Source organism: Rhinoderma darwinii, chromosome 5 (assembly GCF_050947455.1).
Source record: "Rhinoderma darwinii isolate aRhiDar2 chromosome 5, aRhiDar2.hap1, whole genome shotgun sequence".
In the NCBI taxonomy this organism is placed as follows: Eukaryota; Metazoa; Chordata; class Amphibia; order Anura; family Rhinodermatidae; genus Rhinoderma; species Rhinoderma darwinii.
The window spans coordinates 110,943,785-110,964,091 of record NC_134691.1 but is presented as its reverse complement, the minus strand read 5'-3'; the positions used below and the strand labels follow the sequence as shown (position 1 = coordinate 110,964,091).

Below are 20,307 nucleotides of genomic sequence, written 5' to 3'. Positions count from 1 at the left end.
CCTAGTCTAAGTCCTGCACGGGTCTCCCATGCAGGCTGGAGCCGGGGCTCTGCTGTCTGATGACAGCTGAGCTCCTACTCCAACGCCGGCGATCGAGGTTTACTTCGATCGCGGCCGTTTAACCTCTTAAATGCCGCCGTCAATAACGACCGCAGCATTTAACTCGTTTACAGGGGGAGTGAGCTCCCTCTGTCACCCATCGGCGGCCCGCAAATGCAATCGCGGGTCTCCGATGGGGTGTCATGGCAGCCGGGGGCTTGATGAAAGCCCCCAGGTCTGCCCTGGACATATGCCTATTAGGACGTGCCGGAGGCATGTCCTAATAGATTGCCTGTCAGATTTAGACTGACAGGCAATAATGCTCTGGTATAAGAAGTATACCAAAGCATTATAGCAGCGATCTGAAGATCGCACAGTAAGGGTATGTGCACACGATAACAACAATTACGGCTGAAATTACGGAGCTGTTTTCAGGAGAAAACAGCTCCTGAATTTCAGACGTAATTGCTCGTACTCACGTTTTGCGAGGCGTCAATTACGGCCGTAATTTGGAGCTGTTCTTCATTGAAGTCAATGAAAAACGGCTCAAAGTACGTCCCAAGAAGTGTCCTGCACTTCTTTGACGACACTGTTATTTTACGCGCCGTCTTTTGACAGCGACGCGTAAAATGACAGGTCGTCGGCACTGTGCATCGGCAAACCCATTGAAATGAATGGGCAGATGTTTCCCGACGTATTTGAGCCGTGTTTTCAGGCGTAATTCGAGGCGTAAAACGCCTTGTTTACGCCTGAAAATAGGTCGTGTGAACCCAGCCTTAAGTCCCCTAGTGGGACTAATAAAATAAGTAATAAATGTGTAATAATAAAAATGACAGTAAAAAAAATAAAGAAAACCATTTTTTTCCATAAAAAGTGATTTTATTTAGTAAACAGAAAATAAAAAAGTTACGGCTCTTGGAAAGCGACGATGCAAAAACAAATAATTTTAGTTCAAAAGTGTTTTTATTGTACAAAAGTCATAAAACATAAAAAAACCTCTACATATGTGGTATCGCCGTAATCGTACCGACCCATAGAATAAAGGTAACATGTTATTTATGCCGCACAGTGAACGGCGTCAATTTAAAAATGCATAGAACAATGGCGGAATTTCAGATTTCTTTTATTATCCCCCCAAAAAAAGTTAATAAAAGTTAATAAAAAAATTATATGTACCTAAAAATGGTGCTATTAAAGTTATTATAAGTCCTCCAAGTAGATGAAAAAATAAAAAAGTTATAGCTCTTTGAATGCGACTATAGAAAAACGAATAAAATAGCTTGGTCATTAGGGCTTAAAATGGGCTGGTCACTAAGGGGTTAATTAGGTTGAAAAAAGTCATCTCATGTTATTTCAGTAATTCAATTAAAAAAGTGAAACTCATATATTTTATAGATTTATTACACACATAGTGATCTATTTCCAGCATTTTTTTTTCTTTTAATGTTGATGAGTATGTCTAACAGTTAATGAAAACCCAAAATTTAGTGTCTCAGAAAATTACAATATTAAATAAGCCCAATTGAAAAAATTATTTTGAATACCGAAATGTTGGCCTACTGAAAAGTATGTACAGTATATGCACTCAATACTTGGTCGGGGCTCCTTTTACATGAATTACTGCATCAATGCGGCGTGGCATGGAGGCGATCAGCCTGTGGCACTGCTGGGGTGTTATCAATGCGGCGTGGCATGGAGGCGATAAGCCTGTGGCACTGCTGAGGTGTTATGGAAGCCCAGGTTGCTTTGATAGCGGCCTTCAGCTCGTCTGCATTGTTGGGTCTGGTGTCTCATCTTCCTCTTGACAATACCCCATGGATTCTCTATTGGGTTTAGGTCAGGAGAGTTTGCTGGCCAATCAAGCGCAGTGATACTGTGGTTATTAAACCAGGTATTGGTACTTTTGGCAGTGTGGGCAGGTGCCAAGTCCTGCTGGAAAATGAAATCAGCATCTCCATAAAGCTTGTCAGCAGAAGGAAGCATGAAGTGCTCTAAAATTTCCTGGTAGACGCTGCGCTGATTCTGGACTTGATATAACACAGTGGACCAACACCAGCAGATGACATCTCTCCCCAAACCATCACTGACTGTGGAAACTTCATACTGGAGCACAAGCAACTTGGATTAATGCCACTCCACTCTTCCTCCAGACTCTGGGACCGAGATTTCCCAATGAAAAGCAAAATTCACTTTCATCTGAAAACAGGACTTTGGACTACTCACCAGCAGACCAGTCCCTTTAAAGTCTTAGGAAACCTTTGCAGGTGTTTTGTGTTAAATAGCTGATTAGAGTGTGACATCATGAGTCTACAATCTTCAACTTTTACCCAATATTCAAATTTTCTGAAATTTTGGGTTTTCATTCATTGTTAGCCATAGTCATCAATATTAAAGAATAAAATGCTGGACATAGACAACTCTGTGTATAATGAATCTATATAATATATTCGTTTCACTTTTTGAATTGAATTACTGAAATAAATAAACTTTTTGATGATATTCTAATTCATTGAGAAGGACTAGTATATATACACTCACACACACACACACACACACACACACACACACACACACACACACACACACACACACACACACACACACACAAAAGCATAAAGCTTCTACTATAAATTGTACAGCAGTATTACGGAGCTGACATGGTGGCATTACTGTCACGCCTGCTCACATTACATTACTTCTCTGCTGACATGAGAAAGTTATTTAAATCTCAATAGAATCAGCTAACAAAAACTAGATTTAATTTAACTTGTGTGGAATGTGGGTCAGTATATAAAAGCGGCTTCATTTTTTAATTCCTTTTTTTTTTCATGCAGAAACTCCAGTGTCAATGTGAACGTAACACTTGTGGAGAGAGTTGTAATGAGTGTTGTCCTGGTTACCACCAGAATCCATGGCGACCTGGCACCATTTCCATTGGCAATAAATGTGAGAGTAAGTTGGATTTCTATTCTACTGTATTCACAAACTTTAATCTTTGAAGTACTATATATACTTATGTTATATTTTATTATTTTGTACAGAGTGTAACTGCCATAATAAAGCAGAAGATTGTTACTATGACCAGACTGTGGCTGATCGGAATATGAGCTTGAACATTCATGACCATTATATTGGAGGAGGAATTTGTATAAACTGTAGTCAATTTACAGCGGGAATTAATTGTGAAACATGTATTGAAGGCTACTTTAGGCCACACAAGGTATGAGCACTGCATATACTCTAAATGGCCACATTACTGGGTATACCTGGTCATCAGCTTGGAAATGCAAATATACTATCAGCCAATCTTTTGATGGAAACTCAGTGCTTAAAAGTATATAGACATAGTTCAGAGGTTTAGATGCTGTACCGACCAACACCAAAAATAGAGAAGACATGATCTGAGTGACTATTAGGGTATGTGCACACGCTAGCTGTCATTTACGGCTGAAATGACAGCCTGTTTTCAGAAGAAAACAGCTGCGTCGTTTCAGCCGTAAATGCTCCTCCTCGTAATATACGAGGCGTCTGTGACGCTCGTACATCTTGAGCTGCTCTTCATTGAGTTCAATGAAGAACGGCTCAAATTACGTGGCAAAGAAGTGCCCTGCACTTCTTTGCCGAGGCAGTCAATTTACGCGTCGTCATTTGACAGCTGTCAAACGACGACGCGTAAATTACAGGTTGTCTGCACAGTACGTCGGCAAACCCATTCAAATGAATGGGCAGATGTTTGCCGACGTATTCTAGCCCTATTTTCAGGCGTAAAACGAGGCATAATACGCCTCGCTTACACCTGAAAATAGGTTGTGTGAACCCAGCCTCACTGAGGATTGATTGTTGGTGCCAAACTGTATTCTTTTAATATCTCAGAAACTTCTATACTCCTGACAATAGTGAGGGTTTTTTTTTACCACCGCTTCAAAACTATAAAAGTTACACAATACATTATATGTACCACAAAATGGTGAAATACAAAAAATACAACTTGTCTTGCAAAATACAAACCTCCATATGGCAATGTCGACGAAAAATTAAAAATAGACTGGTCACTAAGGAGTTACGAAACCTTTAAGTAATTACAAAAGATGTAAAACCGGCGCATTACAGCTTGATGTGGATGTACCGCAGCAGAAAAGGACACTAGATTCCACTACTGTTAGTACATTTCTGCTACACAATGCTGGAAGGCAGAAAGTAGTTACGCTTGTGTCAGTGGGAGTATGCTAGGTCGGGAATATAACAGGTTCTTAAATACCAACAGAGCATCACTTAGATAGTAGCATAGTAATATAGCTTGTAAATAAAGTCTATCCAGATCATCCTACCTTCCAGCAACTGCGTGATGCTCTTATGTTACAGTTGATCTGAATCTCTAAGGAATATTTCCAGCACATATTTAAGGCCACAGAGAATTCTGACTCTGAGAGTAAAGAGGTCCTACCCAAAGTGTACCTAATAAAGTTCACATAGTTAATCATAATGTTTTCAATAGAATAATTAGATTTACATAATGAATGAATGTAACATCACATACAAGGACTGTACAGTTATATAAATGTTTATCACCATAATGTTGCATTCCATCAATAGGTCTCCCCTTACACAGATGATCCATGTCATCCTTGTGAATGTGATCCCTTTGGCTCGGTTAGTCCTGTTTGTGTGGTTGATGATAAGCATGCCAAACCAGGTAGGATATTTCTGAATCTTCTCGCTCTTTTATATGTTCTTATTGTACCATATTTACTTTGCTAATATACTGTATGTCATTTAAAATCACTATATGTTGACCGTATCCAGAATGGATCCTTGTCTTTTAAGAGAAAATATTTTGTATAAATCCTAAAACTTGTTACGGAAAAAATACAGAGGAATAACCTTTCTTGATGTAGTAATATTAGATACACGAGAACAGGGATGTATCTAGTCAACATTAGCTTGTGCAGTACTTGCAGTTGCTATTTGTTAGACGTTTTTTTGTACACCTTGATGGATGACGCTGATTTTGCTCTTTGGATAAATCAGTTAGTATTGTGGTGTAGTGGAATAATACATGTATCTTGTATTTTAAAGGTGTTCTTCCAGGACAGTGTCAATGTAAAGAGGGTTATACAGGCACAAAATGTGATCAGTGTAACTTTGGATACAAGGGATACCCAAACTGTGTGCATTGCAATTGCAGTCTAATAGGAAGTGTAAATGATGATCCTTGTGCAGATCAGTGTATATGTAAGGTAAGTGTAAATCATAGACTGATTATTTTTGTTGGCTTTTATAAAATTAATGCTTTTATGGATTTTAGGATTTTTTGACAATTCTGCATATTCAACTCTCATTCCGCAAACAAGCCCTTTGGCTGCCACACATCCCATTTTAGGATCATTTCTTGAATTAAGATGCCTGATGTCATTGTTGTGATAAGGGTGAGCAATAGCATCCATATTAATAATTACTGTGCCCCATATTTCAGGAACACGTGGATGGGGAAAACTGTGATCGGTGTAAGGCTGGTTACTACAACTTACAGGAAAAGAATCCGGAAGGATGTACAGAATGCTTCTGTTTCGGTGTTTCCGGCGTCTGTGATGAACTGTTTTGGCATACTACTCAGGTATCAGAGCACTGCTAAACATATATTTCCTGCAGTGGGAAACTATTACTAAAAAAAATTCGTATATGAATAGTATACCATTGCATGGATGAATGCATTTCTGCCTATTAAAGCAGCCAAGACAATTTCATCCATGTGACTTCATTGTCACTTGTTTTGGAACAATACTGAATAACTTTTCTAACTTAGGAAATAGATAAATATGATGCATTTCTAGCTGTATGACTCCAAGTTAAATTTACATTAACTTTACCAGAGTGTCGGGAGAATGAAAAGACATCGCTGGCTGGAGGCGATGTTTGGTCATTCTCACGTAGCTCCGGTAAAGTTAATGTAGGAGTAAGTGACAGCATAGCGTGATCTCGCAAGATCACGCTGTGCTGTGAGTACAGCTGAACATGAATGAAGAGAAGTGTATGACGCTGATTGGTCACCGTCATACACTTCTCTTTGCAATGCCCACTTGCTCAAAAGCAAAAACACGCTCAGTTGGGCATTTAGAAGAAATTAGCATAAAATGAAAAATAGTCACAACTACATTACAGCGACTATCAGATTAGGTAGGAGATAGGGCTCTTATAAACTGGTGACAGAGCCTCTTTAAACACTATAATACATTGTTTTAGTAAAAAAAAAAGTCTTCAAAGGTTTACATAGCCTTTAAGAAACACAATGGCGATGCTATTTGACCTTATTTCTTTTTGTAATAAATGTGCCCTTTAATCAGTGGTGTACCTACTATAGAGGCAGGGCCAAGACTGATAAGGGGTCCATGATGGAAGAGGTCCGAGCATTGAATTGCTTCCGATCCTTGCCATGACACTGTCATAGAGACTATCTGAAGTCGCCACTAGAAGAAGCTTACTGCATACAGATTTATTGAGTTCAGTATTAGGTAAGATTAGCTGCACATAGCACAGATTATATCACAGAATTTTGGTGGATATTAACTTTGATGAAGGGGAATGCTGTCAGGAGGGAGAGGATACCATTCTGGAATTTGCCATAAGGCCATTTGCTTTAAATGATTGGTTGCGATTTTCTACCTTACATTCTTACATACAGTGACTAGCAAACAATAAGTGCTGCTTAGGTGGGTGAAACTAAAACACTGTACATTATATAGCAACCTGTACAGATTAGTTATATTACATTACATAACGTTGCACTGTATTATGTCGTCTTATGATTTTTGTATATCTATTAAACTCTATTTCATCTCATTTGTTGTGTTCCATAATCATTCTACATCCAATAAAGAGACTGAACCATTTAATGACATGCTAAAGTAATTTCAATTTAAACTTTATTTATTGCCTTATCTGCTAAATTATTGATAACTTGTGGTCATTGTTTACTATTGCAGATGACTGATATAAGGGGCTGGCGTGTTAGTGACTTACATGGATCAGAAAGGGTTCAGCCTCAGCAAGACCAGTTTGATGGCCCTCATCAAATAAGTATCAACAATACAGAAGCCCGGAGGACATTACAGTCCGTCTATTACTGGGAGGCACCACATTCTTACCTTGGAAATAAAGTATGTTCCCTTTTAATGTATAAGGCCCCATGCACACGACCGTGTTTTTGCGTCCGCAATTCCCCCGCAAATCCACGGGAGAATTGCGGACCCATTCATTTCTATGGGCCCATACACACTATCCGTGTTTTCACGGGTCTCCGCATGTCCGCAAATCCGTGCCGCAGAAACTCAGGACATGTCTTATTACGGCCCGCAAATTCGATGCGGACATGCCAATAGAAGTCAATGGGCCCGTGGAAATTGCGGATACACCTCCGTGTGTCAGTTTTGCGGATTTGCGGAAGTGTTGCTAGGCGACGACCGGGCATGAGTTCTGTCGTCATCCTGTTTTACCTAGGCTTTTTTTTTTTCATCCGCATTTTGCGGATTACATACGGATGAACTGCGGATTACATACGGATGAACTGCGGATGACATTTCACGGAACACGGTCCTGGAATTTGCGGACCAGAAAAACACTACGGTCGTGTGCATGAGGCCTAAGGAAAACTGTTCATTTGCTCCAAATCTGTCAGCTTGTGAATGATCAGCTTCAGTCTGAATACAAAGCCTGCCCCATCTCACTACTACCATGAGCAGATTTGACCATTTGACTTGGGGATAAACTCCCATCAGATCATTTACATGAGTTGGGAAATCAGACACGACCCATTAGTTTCATTGGGAGCACTATAAATGCTTTCAGTTTATTGCCTGACTGGCTAGGCCTAAATATTTTTTTATAGAAATACTGTATCTTTGTCTCATCTTGTGTATTATTTTGTGATTACAGTTGACATCTTATGGCGGATCCCTGAGGTACACAGTGTCTTATGATTTTCCTGTTGAGAGTTCAGATGGAGAGACAATCTCTAATGTGGATGTTGTAATTCAGGTAATTTATACAAATGTTGTTCATTTCTCGCTACATTTCAAGTATGCTCCTATCCCAGATTATATTAACATTTACATTTTGCTTGTTAGCTTCACTAAAATTCATTCGTTTTTTCACATTGGGCCTCATGCCTAAAAACTGTTTCAAGAAAAAGTGTCAGTGCTTCCCACAGCAGCCAATGAAATATGGGGATATTTACTGGGGAGGGAGAATTTTGTGAATAGAAATGCTCTGACTTTTTGTAGCAAAAAATAAATAAATGGAGTACATGGCGTGCACCATATTTATTATGCACGTTAGAAACTTTTACATAGACATTTTTGATTAGAGAATCATCACATTAGTTATTATTCTTTAGTAAGACTTGTGCTTTAGATTAGAGATTTTAATAGTTAAAGACCCTTTCTGGGTAAAAAGTCTTTATGCTTAGATTCAATCAATAGTCCGGTATAAATGCAGCATTGGCCGTGATTAAAAAGTAAATAAGCCTTAAACCCTTAGTGTCCAAGCCATTTTTTTTTTCATTTTCGTTTTACACTCCTTACCTTCTATGAGCCATGACTTTTTAATTTTTCCATCAATGGAGTGGTATGAAAGCTTGTTTTTTGCGGGAGGAGTTGTAGTTTCTATTGGCACCATTTAAAGTACCATATAATGTACTAGGAAACGGAAAATAAATTCTAAGTGGGGTGGAATTGGAAAAAACTGTGATTCTTCCATTTTCTTTTGGGTTTCCATTTTAGGTCTTTCACTATGCGGTAAAAAGGACAAATTTACTTTATTCTGCAGGTCAATACGATTACGGTGATACCAAATTTGTATAGGTTTTTTAATGTTTTACTCCTTTGACAAAGAAAAAACTATTTGTTAGAAAATATATGTATATTTTTGTTTCCATATTCTGAAAGCGATAACTTTTTAATTTTTTTGTCGATTGAGCGGCGTGAGGGCTTATTTTTTGTGACATGGGCTGTGGTTGTTATTGGTACCATTTTTTTGGACATACAACTTTTTGATCACTTTTTATTACATTTTTTCACCGCTAAATTGACCAAAAAACAGCGATTCTGGCGGTTTATATTTTTCTTTTTACCGCATTCACCGTGCGCGTTAAATAATGCTATATTGTAATAGTTTGGACTTTGGGAGTTACAGAAAAAGCGCAGCTCAGCGAGCTTCGCTGTTTTCTTCTTCATGGTCGGGTTTCACAGGCAGAACACAGAGGGGTAGACATGGGCTGTGGTTGTTATTGGTACCATTTTTTTGGACATACAACTTTTTGATCACTTTTTATTACATTTTTTCACCGCTAAATTGACCAAAAAACAGCGATTCTGGCGGTTTATATTTTTCTTTTTACCGCATTCACCGTGCGCGTTAAATAATGCTATATTGTAATAGTTTGGACTTTGGGAGTTACAGAAAAGCGCAGCTCAGCGAGCTTCGCTGTTTTCTTCTTCATGGTCGGGTTTCACAGGCAGAACACAGAGGGGTAGAACAGTGATTAGGAGGGCCCCATTCTAGAGATAGATGCGGGTCCCACCTTACTGCGAGATTCACCACATATTACAGCTAATTGCTAAGGGTCACAACATGGGGTACATTGCGATCTGCTTATTGTCAAGGGACCCTTCTAAGGGTCCTTTTACACGGCTTGGATCGGGCCGTGAAAATGACCGCCAATCAGGCCGTGAAAATGACCGCCAATCGTCGATTGGCTCAAGGAGCAATGATTGGTTATATATGCGGACAAGAGATTGTTACTATGATCATTTGTCCCCATACAGATCCATAATGTCGCCAGCATATCTCTATGTTTACATAGGGTGATGTCCTGACGACTAGCGTCCATTTTATTGGCCACATAAACAAGCATATCAGCCGAGGAATGAGCGTTTGCTTGTTCATCGGCTGATCGTTGCCCTCTTTACACAAGGCAATGATCGGGAATGAGCGTTCGTATGAATTCTCGTCTGCCAGATCATTGGAACGTGTAAAAGGGCCTTAACAAGTAGGGATTTTCCAAAGCAGAAAACCCCTTTAAATGCTACAATTTCTCCTTCTATATATAGCCACAGCAAAGCGTCAACCATTATGTATATCTTAAAATACACTAGCAGTTATTATAGGAGTTATTATACTGTTGCCCTGTGTCTGGGGGCCAAGTGAAAAAAGTAAAAAAAAAACAAACATTGATCATTTATATACTGCGCATCTATACCTACTCATGTAAGAGATAAAGATTGACATTTTTTTATTTTTTTTTTGTGCAGGGAAGTGGAATTACCATAGGTACAAAGTCTGATGGCTTATTGCTGCAGCCATATGAAGAATACACAGCTGAGCTCAAACTGATTCCAGAGAGTTTTGTAGATTTCTATACAAAGAGGCCAGTGGACAGGGACAGGCTTATGACTGTCCTTGCCAATGTAAATCGGCTCTGGATAAGAGCTAGCTACAACACTGCTAAGTATGCAATCAACAGGTAACTTTGTGACGTATTGTGTATATACTAGTATGTGTATGTATGTATGTATTGTTTATATACATACCAATGTGATATTACAATTATGTGAAAATCTACTGTATATGAAATTCATAACTCTTAAAGATAAAATGGATTTAAATATCAGCATTCAAGGTTAAAGGGGTTTTCTCATCAGAGACATTTGTGACATATCCACTGGATATGTCATAAATGTCAAATAGATGCGGGTCCCACTTCTGGGACCTGCACCTATCTCTAGATCGGGGCCACCTAAACCCTGTTCCGTGTTGTGGCTGAATCGTGTGATTTCCAGCCATAAATTTCGGAAGCAGCGTAGCATGCTACGCTGCTTCCATAACTGCCATTCAGTTCTATAGGAGTTACGGAAACAGCATAGCTCGGCGAGCTACGCTATTCCGTAAGTCATGGTCTTAAATCACATGCTTCAGCCACAACAGAGAGCAGTACAACGGGGTTTAGGGGGCCCCGTTCTAGAGATAGATGAAGGTCCCAGAAGTGGGACCCGCATCTATCTGGCATTTATGACATATACTGTGGATATGTCATAAATGTTTCTGATGGTTAAACGCCTTCAAATTACCAAATAGTCAATAGAAAAAAATCCAGTTTATTGTTGAGTGTTTATCTCTTACATTATTCACTTCCCTATCCCTGTTTTTTTCCATTTTTCCGCTCTGTGTTCCGGCTGAAGCGTGTGATTCCCGACCATGAAGAAGAAAACAGAGTAGCTCGCTGAGCTACGCTGTTTCTGTAGGTCCCATAGAACTGAATGGTAGTTACAGAAACATCGTAGCTCACATGCTACGCTGCTTCCGTATCTGACATTCACTACTATGGGAGTTACGAAAACAGTGTATCTCAGCGAACTACGCTGCTTTCTTCTTCTTGGTCGAAAATAACACACTTCAGTGGGAACACAAAGAGGTAGAACAGGGTTTAGGGGGTCCCATTCTAGAGATACGTGTGGGCCCCAGAGATGGGACCCGCATATATCTGACATTTATTACGTATCCTGTGGAGATGTCATAAATGTCTCTAATGGGAAAACTCCTTTAAATTAGCAAATACTCATTAGAGAAAAAAATACAGTTTTATTGTTGCCTTATTTTTTCCACTATTCACTTCTTTCTCCCTGCTTTTTCCATTTATTTCCTTTTTCTTTTTAATATTTAAATGTATCCCATATCTACCTCTCTTTCATCTGTTTCTAATTTAATATGATTTTTTTTAATCCCGCAAAACATTAAATTGTCTTATGAAAAAAACACCCCACCATCATTGCCTGTATGTACAACTTGTATGACTGACAGAGTCCACTTGACCTTACTTTACAAAAATATGCAAAGTTGCTATCATCATATATATAATCGGGTCCAGTAGTACTTGGTCAGTGACAAAAATGTCCTAATGTAGTCTCTGTATACCACCACAATGGTATATTTTCAGCTTTAGTTTAAGGGCCAGTTCACACAGAATTCTTTGACACGTTTTTTGACGCGGAAACCGCATCGGAAAATGCGCCAAAAAATGGTTGAAAATGCCTCCCATTGATTTCACTGAGAAAAAACGGTTGCGGTAAAAAGAAGCGTCATGCCCTATCTTCGGGCGTTTACGCCTCTGACCTCCCATTGACATCAATGGAAGGCAGAGAAAGCGTATTTCGCAGAGTTTTTTGGACGTAGCACTCAATGGGCGTGAGCGAAAAACGTCGTGAAGAACGCAGCGAAAATCACGGCAAACGGCGTGCAGGAAGGTCAAAATCTGCCTCAAAATCCCAAACAGAATTTTGAGGCAGAATTTTCCTCCTGCAAAAAACTCTGTGTGAACTCAGCCTAAGGGGTTTAACAAAAAGATTGCTTTAAACGTTTAGGAATTGCATCCATGTTTTTTTTTTACATAGCCCCTCCATTTACACAGGCTCAAAAGTAAATGAACAACCTAACATAATTATAAATATAAGGATTATCTTTAATAGTTGGATGCAAATCCTTTGTAGTCAATGAGAAATCTGGAACCCATGAGCATCACCAAACGCTGAGTTTTCTACCTTGAGATGATTTGCCAGGTCTTTACTGCAGCGCTCCTTTAGTTGCCTCCTTCAGCAGTACCATCAGACATGACGGGAAGAATATTTTTCCATCAAAATGACGGACACAATGACAGAACCCGACAGACAACATTATAAGTGAATGGGGTCTATGAAGCGCCGTCGGTATCCGTCGTACGTTGGATCTGGCAAAGCATTGTAGTTTCTATTATAAACAGAAACCACGACACAAGTGAGAACATAGCCTAACATTCTTCTAATATATATTAGAAGAATAAAATACATACTTTGAAAAATATATCAGATTAAAAATGAAATCTAGTAGTGAGACTAACCTTTGCATGTGATGTTATAAAGCTCCACTTTTTTAGATGATGGTAGAATATACTGTAATTGTAATATATGAACCTCATAAAATAATGATATTGATTTAAAAACGATGAGTGTCTATGGACTTGTTCTATTAATGGTCATGTGGTGTGGACACTATTCCTCTGTACAATGAGATGTTTTAGAATACTTTGTTCACACATCTCTGTATTTATCAGTTTTACTGAAACTCTCAGACCATTGACCTGCTCACAATTTTTCTTTCTTTTCTTTCTTTGTAGAATAAGCTCAGTAACTTTGGACACGGCAAAACCAAATGTTATAGACCTCTTGCCAGCTGTACAAGTGGAAAATTGTGAATGTCCACCTGGTTATTCTGGCACGTCATGTGAGGTAATGGAGACAATTTACAAGTATAGAAATGTTTTGTTCTTATTATTTGTAATGAGGAGTTCACTATTACTACGAAGAACATTCTGGTTTACATCTAGAGGAAGCCTAAAAAGACCTAAAGATTTTCTACAAATGTATTAGGTCTAGATAAATCTCTTTAACCTCATCTCTCTCCTGTCTTGATAGTTGTATTAGTGAAGGTAAAATGTAGCAGCCTGGAGAACAAGCTGTTTAGATAAGGCTGGGTTCACACGACCACATTAACGTCCGTAATGGACGGACGTATTTCGGCCGGAAGTCCCGGACCGAACTCAGTGCAGGGAGCCGGGCTCCTAGCATCATAGTTATGTACGATGCTAGGAGTCCCTGCCTCTCTGCAGGACAACGGTCCCGTACTGTAATCATGTTTTCAGTACGGGACAGTAGTTCCACGGAGAGGCAGGGACTCCTAGCGTCGTACATAACTACGATGCTAGGAGCCCGGCTCCCTGCACTGAGTTCGGTCCGGGACTTCCGGCTGAAATACGTCCGTCCATTACGGACGTTAATGTGGTCGTGTGAACCCAGCCTTACAGTGAATTGCTTGACTTGATACAATTGTATCCACCTGTCAGCAGAACTAGATTACACTCACAGTAATCATAGATCTTGGGAATGGTGAGGAATTGATACACAAAGTACAATAGAAAACTAATAACTTTTCAATATACGTTAGTTAAGCTTAATTTACATAAAACTGTAATAACCCTTTAAGATGACATCCGCTAAAATTGTTATAATACATGAGATATATTTATATGGCTAGAGATTAGTTTAAGTTTCTCAGGTTCATAAATTAGTTTGCAATCTGACATCCGGAGTGAATTTATTTGACATGCTGGTTTCTCTAAAAGCTGGTCAAATCAACCATTGTATTTCACAAATTATATAAAATGGGCTGGTACAATAGGTCCCTATATTGGACAGATCTTCAGTTCATGAGAATTAAATCTCTCATCATTAATAATGACTTTACTGTTCACTGTTCTAGCTCTTATTTAGGAATAGTATTTGTAAATATATCTTTATATAGCAAAACATAATACTTGTTTTATTGAAAAGATGCAATTTCAATATATTGAAATTAACTGATTGACGTTAAACATTTTTTCTAGTCTTGTATCCCTGGATACTACAGAGTTGGGGGAACCCTTTTTGGTGGTATTTGCCAGTCTTGTGAGTGCAACGGCCATGCAACTGAATGTGACATCTATGGCTCATGTTATGTAAGTACAATGAAAAAAAGAATAAAAAAACATCATTGCTTGTCACCAGACTGGGCGTCCTCCATGTCACAGTACAAGCACATATCTCAGCAAAAATCAATATACACTATATACAAAGACATCTTTTGTGTGGGCTACTGGGTGATGTAAGTATTTTAGCCCTACCCCTAGAAGCCCACATAAAACAAGGTGATCCTATGTAGGGTGTCTAGTAATAACAAGGTGTTCCTTGAACCTTCCAATTCTTCCTAACATCCATGCATTTTTATATTCATGTTGCTTACATTCAGGACCAAAAATTTGGCATAGAAGGAATGTTTCTTAACGACAGTTTATGACTGTTGAGCCATATGGCTTGCGGTGCTAGGTTCTAGTTCTATAGTTTAAGAAATAATAATAAATAACACAAAAATAACGTATTTATGTTTGTATTCTACATTTAATGATTTTTTTTTAAAGTTTGTTTTATGTCCCATTCTCATACCGGCTCATCATGTCTAATTCTCAGGATTGTCAACACAACACTACAGGTCCTCACTGTGATCAGTGTTTGCCAGGCTTCTATGGGAACCCCTCTGGCGGAACTCCCAATGATTGTCAGCCATGCGCATGTCCTTTGACCATCTCTTCCAATAAGTGAGACACATTATTATTTTTTTATTACCAATATTTATTCACATTACTCTTCATAACTGTTTAGGTTACTGTCATATGTAAAGGTAGGCATAGAGACACTGGTACCACTAATAACAACAGACAGTACCGAACATCTCTGCATCTGTGATAATGTATCATTGCTGAGAATGGAAGAAAATGTGACATAAGCTTTATTTCTTCATTTTTAATAATTGTCATTTTCCTTTATTTTAGTTTCAGCCCAACTTGTTATCTGTCCAGTAATGAAGACGTTATTTGTGACCAGTGTGCACCCGGCTATACAGGAACACGATGTGAAAAGTATGTATTTGAAGCATTCCGAGACTTTATTTCCTGCTATTTTTGTTGCTGTTGTGTCTTTTTGAAAATGTCATTGTTTCTTTTGTTATATTGTATTAAAATAAAGCTGCATTTTTTTGTGGGAGAAATAAAGAGTGTGATTCTAAATGCTGCAATAGGTATTAGGATTCTTAACTTACGTATTTAAAGGGAACCTGTCACATTGAAAATGCAGTCTGATCTGCAGACAGTGTATTATAGAGCAGGAGGAGCTGAGATGATTGATATACAGTTTTGTGGGAAAAGAGTTATAAGAACTTAATTTATTGATGTAAATCTCTGTTCATTCTGGGCTTAGGAGTCCAGTGGGCGGTCCCGATCAGTGATTGATAGCTATCACTGTATGCACACTCATACATTACATAAAGGCTGTCAATCATCGAGTGATTCTGCCCACTGGACCCCTAAACCCAGACTGAGCAGAGGTTTCATTTAAAAAATGACAAGTTTTAATGAATAGTTCCTGACAATACTATATATCAATCTACTCAACTCCTCATGCTCTATAATATGCTCAAGTATATGCTGCTATAAAATGTAGATCAGACTGCATTTTCAACATGACAGTTTCGCTTGAATGATAATTGGATACAAATTTGTATGGAACTACTGCTTATGAATAAGAAATAATAGGGAACTATACCATTTTCTATTATACCATTATGTACATTTCTTATAAACATGCAGTAGACTCTTGTCTCTGCAAAGTCAAATGGTATAAAGTATGTTTTTTTTCCTGGGTTAACTGAACAGAACTAAAAATGGTGATGCTAGGTGACCCTTCCCCCATGTGCAATGTGACCCCTAATATTCAGTAATATGATTAAATATATGGGACGTGCACTGATGCATATGACATGTACAGCCCATGTGACCTGAGCCATGTTTTCTCCTATTCAGTTAGTTCTTGGATTTGTCCTGTGAAGTTACCATTACACGTCATAGGTTAGATGGCTGAGCAAGCTGGTTAGGAGTTGTGGAAAAGCACCTAAGTTTATACCAGCTTGACTTCGGCACGACTACACACACAAAGACATACTTAAAATATGATTAATATTATTACTTATTGTTCTATTTAGTTATATTATCATTCAACTATAATGAAACATTTTTGATGATATTATATCTAATGTTGACAGTTCAGAAGTTATATCACGTCTGATGAAATCTATATTCATTCTAGGTGTGCAAATGGTTTCTTTGGAAATCCATTAGTGCCAGGAGGATCCTGTGTCCCTTGTGATTGTAATGGCAACATAGACCCATTTGAAGACGGTCATTGCGATTCATTGATGGGAGAATGCCTTAGATGCATTGGTAACACAGCTGGGCGCCATTGTGAAAGATGTGCAGAAGGTTTTTATGGCGATTCCATCTTGGCAAAGAACTGTACTGGTAGGTACTTGTAAAACCCATCTGCAAGTGTATGATTGATCATGAGGGAGAATTCATGTCCAGTAGCATTTGTTTTACATGGCTGTCGTCTATAATAATTATCCATTATGTCCGTATTATTGCTCTGGTAACCATATTTACTATGGTAGCATGTAAGCATAGCATGTGATCATAAGCTTTTATTTATGCATTGCTTTCTGTAATGATTTTCTTTTTCTTTTTTTTTCATTTTAAGCATGTGGCTGCCACCCAAATAGCTCAGTCTCTGCTGTTTGCCACCATAAGACTGGCTTGTGCGAGTGTAAAACTTATGTGTTTGGGAAACAATGTGACCAATGTGAGGTGAGAACTAAATGTGTAGTTTATACAGATTATTACATACAGTGCCCACCAAAAGTTCCGGAACACCCTCATAACTTTTGAACGGCTCGAGGTAAAGGGTTGAAATTTGGTGGGATTTAAAGGGGTCATAAAATCTACCAGTTAATGCAAAAAAAAAAACACTCCCACCCCCTCGGGGGCGGTGGGGTGGGCGGGAGCAGTAAAATCTTAAATGGCATGGGGGATCGAGTGGGGGCTCATTTGAAAGCTCTTTTCAATACAAAAAACGATGCTGAAAACGATTTTGAGATAGGATTTTTTTTCGCTGAGATATTTAACGTTAAAGTTATCATCTTCATCATCGGCTACCGCTGGTGCTAGCATTACCCAAAATGTACCGCGCGGGTAAAATCCTAAATGTGTGTGGGCGTGTGCGTGTGTGTGTGAGCTTGGGAATGTCACATCAAGGTGACTTTAAATTACGTATTATTACAATCGGCCTCGGCAATACAAAATGAACCTAGTCTACGATTGTAACATGATTTCATGTGTACACATTTCGGTAGTCGCTTGTGAATTTCAGAGAGCGCTAATTCGGAGAGTAATTTTCATTTTTGTACATTTCTATTGTCATATCACAAAATGGATTTGACCGAAACGGAAAGGATCACTTTATTAATGATGAGAGGGTATGGCGAAGAAAAAATGAGATCCTATTGAGAAGTAGCGGCTTTATTAAATGCCACTTATCCTATCCGTGATCCAATTTCATTGTCAGCTGTTAAAAGAACTGTTTATCGTTTCCAAGTAACCGGTTCAATTAAAGACTTACCAAAATCCGGAATACCCAAACATGCTAGTAATGATGAAAAAGCTTTAGATGTTCTGCTCACTGTCCATGATAATCCTCATACATCTGTCTCGAGTGGAGCACAACAAGCGAATACCGAAATGTGTACACATGAAATCATGTTACAATCGTAGACAAGGTATCACCGAGGCCGATTGTAATTAAACGTAATTTAAAGTCACCTTGATGTGACATTCCCAAGCTCACACGCACACACGCACACGCACCCACACACATTTAGGATTTTACCCGCGTGGTACATTTTGGGTAATGCTAACACCGGCGGTAGCCGATAATGAAGATAACTGTAACGTTAAATATCTCAGCGAAAAACATCCTATCTCAAAGTCATTTGCAGCATCCTTTCTGTATTGAAAAGAGATTTCAAATGAGCCCCCAATTGACCCCCTGTGCCATTTAAGATTTTTCTGCCCCGCCCACCCCACTGCCCCCAAGGGGGTGGGGGTGGTTTTTTTGGGTGTTAACTGGGAGATTTTATTACCCCATTAAATCCCACCAAATTTCAACCCTCTACCTCGAGCCGTTCAAAAGTTGTGAGGGTGTTCCAGAACTTTTGGTGGGCCCTGTATATGTGCTTGTACTTAGATATTTGCATTTTTTAGATAATTTTATGAGCAGGACTTTTGCTGTAGATTTTCATGTATTTTTAGTCGTCGTCTGTGTTCATGGTGATCTTCATCTCTCTCTCCCCAGCCTGGATTCTTTGGCTTGACAACTGGTCTTGGTTGTCTTCCATGTAACTGTAGCCAATCAGGTTCAGTCTCTGAAGCGTGCAATGACGCTGGGCAGTGTCCATGTGTTCCTGGCGTGGCAGGGGATAAATGTGACATCTGTGCTCATGGGTTTTATGGATACAAAGAGGGTGGCTGCAACCGTAAGTTTTATTGGACATGTTTTAAAATGTGTCCATTGTTGTAGTCTTAATATGTATATTGGCAATCTGAACCAAAATGATGTCTGTGCCATTTTAATGGAATTATGCCATAACAAGCCTTCTGATTTAGTCTAATTTATGTTTTAAGCTTTACATAATTGTTTGATCTGTTTGTGTTTATCTGTAGCTTGTGACTGTGCACACACACAGAATAACTGCAACTCAAGAACTGGTGAATGTATTTGCCCTTCAAACACCCATGGTCCAAAATGCGAATCCTGTGATGCCAACTACTGGGGCCATGATCCTGAGCTTGGATGTTTGGTATGAAATAGAATCTGCAATTCTCCATATAGTTATGTTTAGAGGTGTATATCTATATCTATAGTATCAGTAACACCTGTATATACAAGTCAATATACTAAAACCACCAGTATTTTCTATTCATTGTTCAGCAGTCAAACTTTCTGTTAATAGAGGATATTTCTGAGAACTTGTTTGAAATGTAAACATTTACACTAAATATGCCAAACCAAACTCTTTGGCTTCTACCAAAGTCAGATATTTGATCAAAGTACTTTATGTGAAATAACCTCAACGTCTTTGTGTCTATTTCGGAGGGACTCCAGCTCTTAATACGTTTACATGTTTCATACTTCTGTAAGGTTTATACTAGCTTAAACTTCTAACTACCTGGAATAAATATATATATAATCACCTTTATTTGCCATACCGGATTTATCTTTGAGTGCTGCTCTTTTCTATTATTTTTTGGTTTATTAAATCCATTGAAGCAAATTTAAAGGGGTAGTCCAATTACATTTTTTGGTGTGATTAAAAGTCATACAATTTTCCAAAACACTTACTGTATTAATTTCGTATGAATTTCAAGATCTCTGTTTCTTGTCATTCAGTAGGAGCATTCATTGTTTACTAATATTGGATACAATTCTGTCCATGGTCATGTGATGAACAAACAGGTGTTGGGTTTATTTGAAGACACAGCTCTGATACACATACTGTAAGGTTGAATTCACACGTTGCAGATTTGTCACAGATTTTCATTGCCGATTTCACCCTTTTGCAATGGAATAGGGTGAAATCTGCATCAAATCCGCAACGAAATCTGTGACAAATCCGTAACGTGTGAACTCAGCCTAACTTTAATGAGTCATGCACCTGTGTGTCCATCGCATGACCATGGACAGAATTTTATCCACTGGAAGTAAACAATGT

The 20,307-nt window shown here is 38.6% G+C and overlaps 1 protein-coding gene across 2 annotated transcripts in view; it reads left to right on the top strand.

Moving 5' to 3' along the window:
- LAMA1 (laminin subunit alpha 1) overlaps window positions 1–20,307 on the top strand; it is a 166,915-nt gene that overhangs the window by 71,182 nt on the left and 75,426 nt on the right. For both annotated transcript variants that reach the window (XM_075826407.1, XM_075826408.1), the window contains exons 7-22: window positions 2,874–2,991; window positions 3,081–3,259; window positions 4,633–4,732; window positions 5,116–5,276; window positions 5,513–5,653; window positions 7,020–7,193; window positions 7,969–8,070; window positions 10,344–10,555; window positions 13,238–13,349; window positions 14,504–14,614; window positions 15,123–15,250; window positions 15,485–15,571; window positions 16,794–17,005; window positions 17,241–17,347; window positions 18,891–19,071; window positions 19,259–19,395. In XM_075826407.1, coding sequence (XP_075682522.1) covers window positions 2,874–2,991; window positions 3,081–3,259; window positions 4,633–4,732; window positions 5,116–5,276; window positions 5,513–5,653; window positions 7,020–7,193; window positions 7,969–8,070; window positions 10,344–10,555; window positions 13,238–13,349; window positions 14,504–14,614; window positions 15,123–15,250; window positions 15,485–15,571; window positions 16,794–17,005; window positions 17,241–17,347; window positions 18,891–19,071; window positions 19,259–19,395 — 2,262 coding nt within the window. The remainder of the gene's footprint in view (window positions 1–2,873; window positions 2,992–3,080; window positions 3,260–4,632; window positions 4,733–5,115; window positions 5,277–5,512; window positions 5,654–7,019; window positions 7,194–7,968; window positions 8,071–10,343; window positions 10,556–13,237; window positions 13,350–14,503; window positions 14,615–15,122; window positions 15,251–15,484; window positions 15,572–16,793; window positions 17,006–17,240; window positions 17,348–18,890; window positions 19,072–19,258; window positions 19,396–20,307) is intronic.